General features: G+C 52.2%; 1 protein-coding gene across 1 annotated transcript; it reads left to right on the top strand.

The window, feature by feature from the left end:
- The first annotated feature begins 833 nt into the window (after nt 1–833).
- LOC118354656 (acrosomal protein SP-10-like) lies at nt 834–6,812 on the top strand. The gene is made up of 4 exons (XM_049109476.1): nt 834–981; nt 2,709–2,813; nt 5,093–5,398; nt 6,200–6,812. Exons 1-4 carry the CDS (start codon nt 834–836, stop codon nt 6,322–6,324), a joined length of 684 nt encoding a protein of 227 aa, XP_048965433.1. The 3' UTR covers nt 6,325–6,812.
- Nucleotides 6,813–8,479: the final 1,667 nt, after the last annotated feature.

Here is an 8,479-nt window from a genome sequence, read left to right as displayed (position 1 = left end):
ACACTGGTTTAAAAACCACTTTTCACTTGTTATGAGTGAGTAGGGTGGAGGTGGGTGTGCAGTGCTCCTCCCAACACCATTCTGGAAAGGAATCCCGCCACCCACGGTAATCTAGCAGCCCCGAGAGAAAAGAAAAGGTTACTTAAAAAGGGAACGGTGAGATTAAAAAAAGCTAAAAACGAAAACCAACTATGGGTTACCTGCAGCAGAGCCTGTCAAGATTTTGGGGGAAATGCCTTCCTCTGCTCCTGTTGGGCTCAAACGTGACAAAGCAAAGCAGGTGTGTTTCATTTCTAAGACCTGAGACAACACCACCACCAAAACCTACTGTGTTCTGTTGTGTGCTGGCCTCGCATTTTTTTCAAAAGTCTAAGCATGTGTTTATTGAATAGGAGAGCATCTTCAACAGGGCGGGTGTGTTTATTGACACCATTCTTCAATGGTCCGTCCCTTGGACAGGACAAACTTCTTTACGTGGGGACACGTTTCCTAATTCAGTTGAATCTCACATCTTCAGTTATGTAAGTCCGGCTTTATTATTCCATTTTTGACTGGGAAATTGAGATACACTAGCGATGCCTTCTTATTTGAGTTGGCTCCCTTGGGGTCGTGTCAGTGGGGTGAGCGTGGCCAGGATCACTGGGGGAAGGCAGGGCTCCTCAGGTGTTCTGTCCTCATCTGTCCTCACTGTATCCTGGGGAAATGAGCCTTCGCTGGGCTGCCATTGGCTGCTCCTCCAGCCCGCACTCATAAAGCCTCGATTCTCACCGGCTCCAGATACCTGCACCTCGGCCCGCTTCTGCCAATCTTTGAGGCCGGGACCAAACGCGGAGATGGGTCGCTGCCTGCTGCTGCTGCACCTGCTGCTCATCCTGTGCTCACAGCTGGACCTGCTCCAAGGTGAGGCGCTGGGGAGCAGTGGAGGGCAGTGGGGACTGACGAGGATCCGGGATCTGGGGGAGTGGTGCTTTCCAGCTCCAGGTGGGACTTCTCTCCCTGACTCTAGATCTACCTGCCTTGTCCTGACTTGTCCCCAACAGGTAAGATGACCGCGTGGGTTATTCTTTAACCGGGACATCCTATTTTTCTAGGGACACATTTCAGTGTCTTCGTGCTTGTAACTTTTGTCCCCACAGCATCATGTACTTAGACACTTTTCAGGCTGATATGTGTTGGTACTCTCTGTTGCACTTTAACATTTCTGCTGTTGGGTTATCCTGTGGGATCAGGGTGGCCCCCACCCCAAAGGTGGTTCCGATGTCTGGACCCACAATGCCACATCTGCACCCAGAAGAAATGAGAAGGTTTTCCTCTTACCTGCTGAGGCTTTCTTGGAAAAGCAAGACTTGCGTCCAATTGGTGTCTCAATGGACTGAGGAGCAGGGAAGGGAGACTGGCTCGGGAGGTACATGGTGGTTGGGAGAGGGCCAGGGGCGTGTTCCTGCCTGCGGTGAGGGTCTGAATGTTTTGAACCTCCCGCCCATGCCAATTGCAGGAGCACCAGGGCCCAGATGTGGGGCAGAAGGGATGCGACAAGATCTGTCACTTGTCAAACATCCAAAAACGCAGTCAGACACTTTATTAACAGCAACTGAATTTAGGGTGCCATGCCGTTGTGGACACTTAGATTGAATCATAAATTAACTCTTCTGAAGCTTTGGTGCCTGGGTGGCTCAGTGGTTGAGCATCTGCCTTTGGCTCAGAGCGTGATCCCGGGGTCCTGGAATCAAATCCCCCATCAGGGTCCCTGCAGGGAGCCTGCTTCTCCTTCTGCCTGTGTCTCTGCCTCTCTCTGTGGGTCTCTCATGAATAAATGGATAAAATCTTTAAAAAAAATTCTTCTGAAGCTTAACCATTTCCAGCAAAGCTTGCTGAGAGCAATGTAGGTTCCTCATCACCTTCAATGAAAACTTTTGTAATTCAGTTATCCTACCTGTGTGTGTGTACATACTTAATTAGCAAAAAGTCATTTCTACATGCCCTGTAGTTGTATAGTGTGTGTGTAGGGGTTGTGTTGTACAATTGTTGGAACACAGGATATAATCATTTTGTTCTGCAGTTATACTATCACCACAAAAGAAATGATTTTATGTTCGGTGTGAACTTTGACACTGAATTTACAACAGCATTCACAAAAAGTCAGATGTTTTACCATCTACGGAATATGTGTCCACAGCTTTTACTTGATTCCATGGATTGAGTGAAGAATGAAATGATTGTTGGCATTAACTGGCCGCTGATATGATTTGTTTATAACATTCTCCATCTGCCAGTGGAATCAGCATAGAAGTAGTCCAGGTTTCTCTTAGGGTATGTGCACTAGAAGGCTCAGAATACCAAATATGGCAAGTTAATTGAGAAAACACTCATTTGATCTAAATAAAAATTCATCCTCCTGCCCTGTGTTCCTCCAGAAGCTGGATCTGAGGGACAGATCTGAGTAGAAATAATTTGATTGGACAGGGGTCCCAGGAAACTCCAGCAAGGGAGTGAGGAAGCGAGACACTGAAGGAAGGAGCAGGTGAAGGAGGCATCCTTGAGCTAGATGCCAGGTGGGCACCCGAAGCCCGGGGCTCAGTCCCACTGGGACATTCTGGAGCTCAGCGTTGAGAAGGCCGCAAGCCGTCCCATCTCAGTCGGTGTACTTATGCACCAACTCCCCACTTGCTCTTGGGAGAGGGCTACCTCCAGGGGCTTTGACTCTGTAGGACCCCAGCATACGGGTGTTGCAAGGCGAGTGTGCCCCGTGGGCCCCAGTCAGAGTCGCAGGTGTGTGCAAGAGCAGCCCACAGCCTGTGCGGGTGAATCAGGCTGTGAGGCAGGGGGAGGCAGATGAGGCCGACTGCAGTGCCATCTCTCCCCTGGGCCTCTTGCATTCTCTCCTTCTTAAAAGCCCATCGTCTGCACAGCGGCCAGAGGCAGCTTGCAACACAGAAACCAGTGCGTGTCACTCATTTTTATTTTTATTTATTTATTTTTTAAAAGATTTTATTTACTTATGAGAGAGAGAGAGAGAGAGAGGCAGAGACACAGGCAGGGGGAGAAGCAGGCTCCCTGCATGGAGCCTGATGTGGGACTTGATCCTGGGACCTCAGGATCACGCCCTGAGCCTAACGCAGAGCCTAACCGCTGAGCCACCCAGGCGTCCCTCACTCATTTTTAAACCTCCAGTGGCCTTCTCTCTCGAGTAAAATCTCAATTCCTATGGCGGCTGAAACTGTCCTGTCCAGTTAAAATATAAAGCCAGCTACAGATGGCGTTTTGAGTTTCTGAGTAGATACATTCGAAAAATAAGAAAGGTGTAGCATTAACTTTTATAATGTATTTTATTTACCCTGATATATCTAAAATAGTATCCATTGCATGTCATCGATGTTACACTTACTCATCAGGAAGCAAAAGAATTTTTTTGCCTATGTGTTTGAAATCACTCATGGCCCATCTCTTTGGGTTTTTTTGTTTTTTTTTGTGCATTTGTGCGTTTCTCTTTTTTTGCGTGCAGAAAGGGTGCTTTTATTAAAACCCAGGGACAGGCCCCACGGGCAGAAAGAGCTGCAGGGGGTGTTGTGAGGAGTGACTGATTATATACTTTTTAGTTAGTGGGGGTTAGGGTCAGCTTCTGTCTCCAAGGAACTTGTGCTCCTTACAAGTGGGATCTCCAGACCCCAGTGGGGGGCTACTGCGGTTAAGGCAGGGCTGCTCTTACCCTAAAACAGTGGTCAGGAGACCCTTCAGATGGGGAGCAGCAAGCTGTGTGTTTGCAAGGTGATTGCTAACCTATACCTGGAGGGGGGTAAGGGTTGTGGGAGGGAAGTCACGCTAGAGAGAGCCGGGGTGCTGCGGTCACACAGTGAAGGAGGCCTCGAGGAGCTGCAGGAGAGTTACCCTCTGTGAGCCTCGAGAGCTAGGCCTGGGGACAGTGAGCCTCAGCAGAGTCCGCTGCCTGCTTCCTTCTCCCATCACCTCCCCCTCTGACAGCTTTGACCCTTAAATCTTTGAGGTTGCTGTGCGCAGAGGGGCTCCTCTTCTGTAGCTTCCTCCTGCTGAAGCAGGTGCAGAGAGGCCCCTACCTGGGGGTCCCGGGGGCCCCGCTGAGGATTTAGTAGGAGCCCCGCAGTCAAGGAAGGCCGAGCAGCTGTGTCACGAGTGGGTAACATGCGGGTGTCCCCTCGGGTGGGGAGGGTCAGCTGTGGCCTTGATGGGGGGCAGGGGAGGAGTTTTGGCACCAGGCACTGAGACATTGGGAAAAACAGCAAAACAGGATGAAAATAACAAGAAGAAAAAGAAGCCCAAGGAAGAGTCCTTTGACAGTTGCCCAAAATCCTAGGGCCCAGGCATCGGACCCGTGACCCTGCAGGTGCTCGGCAGCCCCGGGGCAGGGGCCCAAGGTGGACGGCGCAGCCCTGAGGAGGGCCCCCGCTCTGGCCCCCGGAACCTCTTCCATCTCATTCCCAGTCGACCAGCGGCCCCACTCCTCGGCTGTCCCTCTCGTTCCTGGAACCCGCCACACCGATTTTCTCTCACAGCCCCTGCACTTGCCCCTCTATCTGCCTGGAACCAGTTCCCCAACTTCTCCCAGGTGTTGAAAGGGCCAGCCTTTCCTTCTCCCTTTAATTTGCTCACGTGTGAGTGTGAGTGACCCCCCGAGAGAGCCTCTCTGGCCGCCCCGGGTGAAGGGACAGCCCTACTGGCCCCCACCTGCCAGCTCTGTGTCCTCGGGCCACAATCTTCCTCTGTCACCAGGACCTGAGATCATCTCCCTCCCGTGTCCTTTGTCAGCCGCTTCCCCCATTTCTTTGCGGCCTTGAGGACATAAGTGCCATGCATGTTTCATTCCTCCCTCCTGTCACTCTGTCCCTGACATCGGGGACAGCCTGGCACACAGCAGGTGCTCAGGGGGTGTTGAGTGAAGGCAGGGGCCAGCTGCTGCCCTCTTAAGGTTGGAGAAGAGAGAGAGCTGGGGCTTGGGCCAGACGTTGGCAGTGACACCTGCGGCTCCCTCCGCCCTCCTTCCTTCTCCTTTCCTGAGTCCTCCCTGACTTACCCCCCCTCCTCCCTCTGATCTCATCCTACCCTCCTCCATCCCTGGGAGTCGAGGGGGATCTTGTTTGTGCTCCTCCCAGGTATGAGCCAAGCACCCAGAAATCCCCAGCTTTCAGCCACGTCATCGGGCCTGGGAACCGGCCACTGTCCAGGCTGGGAGTCGCCCAGAGGGTGTGCTCGCTCCTGACCCGTGGGAACGCAGGGCCCAGAGAGCCTCAGGATGCTCATTTTCTCTTTCCAGCTCTGCAATGTTTCCAGTGTAAACAAGTCAATGCCAATGGGGTTTGCGAGGATGGGAAAAGTACCTGCCAGGCTGAAGGCAACCAGCAATGCTTTCTGAGGAAGGTCTATAAAGGTAGGTGGGCCTGTGGAGTGTCCTGGGTGACCTTAGCCTGAAGTTGGGTGCTAGGAGTGGGCATGCAGGGTTGGGAGGGGTATGAGTCCCCCATGGGACCACGTGGAGCTGGGGGCCCCAGGACAAGGCAAGGTGACTCCTGGACCCAGGGAATTGGAGCCATAGGAACCCTGGCAGCAGCACCAGTATAGGTAGGGGTTGGTTGTCTTTTTTCAACTAAATGTGTGAATCTGCATCATCTGGTTCTGGTACTTGGCTGCCAATGGCTCTTAACGGGGCAGGTACCTGCAAAAGAAGAAGATAGGATCTCCTGTTAGCTCCTGGGGTGACAGGAAGGGCTGCTAAAATCCCACTGAAAAAAAAAATAAAAAAAATAAAATCCCACTGAGTGGGACCTGAGTGTTGTAGTGTTTGGGGGAGCCACAGGGTAGAGGTGGGGAGAGAGGGTTGGGGAAGGTGATATGGGCAATTCCTATTCACCCCTTCCTGCCCTCTCCTGTGTGGGGAGGGAACCCTAGGACACAGAGCCCCTCCAGCTATCCTGTGAGAACCCACTAGGGGGCCCTATCTCAAATTTCTCAATCCGGAGAGGCAGATACTTCTCCCTACCAGAGCTAGCAGTTCTTGATGGAAGGTTCCAGCTTCTCTCATTCCTTGATTAATTTGTTGATACAACTATCACTGATCCATTCAGCAATATTGATTAAGCACTGCTTGCCAGGACCTGCTGGACCCCACAGCCATGGGTCTTGAAACCCAGGTTTTGGGGTCTCACTTGCCCCCTTCTCTGCCTCTCTGCAGATAACATCCTTTCGTACGGATACCAAGGTTGTAGCAGCGTGTGTTCCCCTATGACGATCTTTAGTACGGATGTTAATTTGGAGGAGAAATGTTGCAATGACTCATCTTTCTGCAACAAGTTCTAAAGATGGGGCCCAGCTTCGCCCTAACCTGCTAGAGGAGGCTGATTCAACACACTTTTCAACTCTCACGATCTTTACAACTACTGTGCGCTGACCACAGGTTCCCCAGAGGGGACCTGACACAACCTGCTAGTTGTGTGCTAGGCCCAGTCACCCTTCTCTTTGCCTCATTGTGAGATGTCACCGGGAGAGTCTTTAACATCCAACCTGGGTGAAGAGTGGTGGGCACCAGTAGGTCCAAGCATGATTTCTTCCTTTCAAAATCCTAATGACGAGTCACATTGATTTTCACTTTAAAAAGGCAGGGTCTGTGGGATACTGTGGGGTCTGTGATTCTGGGTGTTCTGGAGGCAGCCAACTGAAGGAAGAGGGAGAGTCCTCAGAAGCTCAAAAGCATAGGCAATGAGTTGGCTGTAAATGATGTCTTAGGTGGTGGTGAGCTGCTGTAACAAGAATCTCTGAAATGTTGATGTCTTAAAACAGTAATAATAATAAATGACTGCTAACCCGTTTCACAGTTCAATGAGGTGGTGGTGATTATTTAGACAACCCAGCTCCTCTGAACTTTTTAGGCCGCCGTCTCTAACATGGCCTCCGAGGTCTCCACCGTGGGGAGTCACACTGGGGCTTTTGTGGCCGGAACTCAAAGCGGTGTATGTACATAATTTCTGCCCGCATTCCACTATTACTTGACTCCAAACAATTTGTAAGAAATGTAATCTTGCCACCTGCCGTGCAATCTGGTGTGCCCGAGAGAAAATTCAGATGCCCTGATGAACATGGTGGATAGAGTCTGGTTCCTTCCCCCACCCCCACCCCACCCCACCCCCGACTGTTCAGGACCCTTGACCTGCACCCACATTTGGCCTCTGTTTACAAGGGAAAGAATGACCCAGCAAACGAGGACTAGGGAGCACCATACGCTCATACATGTAGAACCTGACCAGATATCCCACCCTCACCCTCTCCGTCTCCCCCACATGGAGGCTGGAGCCCAGCGTGTCTCTTGAGCCTGTCTGAGGCACCCAGGGTGCTCCGGGGGGGTCTCAGGGCTCTCTTGCTGTGTCTCCCCCACCCCCGGCGACAGTGACCCCTGTATGGCTGTCAGTGGTGTCATGTCCTCATTCTCCCCAAGCAGCCAGCCCTCGGGAGAGGCACTGGTAGAAACTGGGAGAAGGCAGGTGAGGAAGAGGAAAGCCAAACAGAGCGCGTTGACGCCAGCATCGGTCACCCCCCTGCGTGGGAGTCACCAGGGATGAGAAACGAGTGATCACAACCACGCTTCTGTAGCATCTTAGCAAAGAAGCAGCATTTCGTACAGAAGAGACAAAATGAAAGAAAGGGGGTTGATACTTTCAGGGCTGGCGAATTATGGGGGGAAGGTAAACACACGGAGGAAGGAACGGAAAGCCTACTTAGTCCGGACTGTTGGGAGATTCCTCAGGGCTGGAGTCTAGAGCTGCGGCCCTGAGGAGACAGGGAGGCCAGAGGGTTTTCCTTGTTTCTTAGAAGTGACTTCCAGCTCAAAATGATCCTATGTCACATGACGTATTTTGGGGTGGCGGCTTCTGGACCCTTCCAACTCAAACCCATCCGTGAGGGCTGAGGGCTGGACGGAATCAGAAGTCTCACTGCTGTCTCTCCAGCTTCCTGCGTCATTAGGACCCCGGCACGTCCCCCAGACTCCCTCTCCCAGGGCTCATCTGAGCACAGGAACAGAAGCCATGACTTTTGAAGCCGGGAATGGAGCTGTGCCAGAGTCATTAGCTGTGCCCCCTCGTCTTTGTCAGGCTTAGCGAGGGCACCGGGCACAACACGGACTCGGGTCCCCGTGCGTCCTTGGTAGATGCTGCGCACACTCTGAAGCCAAGTGCACACATCCTGAGGTCCCCGGGCCTGCTGTGGAGGCAGTTTTCTCATCCACTGGGAGATTCATTTCCTCATAAAGTTTTCCTCCTCTGAGAAAGACTCGGTTATAACTTTGGTTATCAGCTGGTGATGGTCTCAGGCTGGCTCTCGCTGCCTCTGTGTTCATGGGTCACGGCTAGACTCACAGCTTGCCATGGGCTAGGTGGAAGAGCGGGTGTAGACACGCCACCTCAAAGGCCATACCATGTGACGCTTACAAGATTCCCTCCTCTGGTCTGAATTGACTGTG

This window comes from Canis lupus, chromosome 5 (assembly GCF_003254725.2).
Source record: "Canis lupus dingo isolate Sandy chromosome 5, ASM325472v2, whole genome shotgun sequence".
Lineage (NCBI taxonomy): Eukaryota > Metazoa > Chordata > Mammalia > Carnivora > Canidae > Canis > Canis lupus.
Note: the sequence above shows the minus strand (reverse complement) of the source record. Positions and strands in the feature narration are given on the sequence as shown.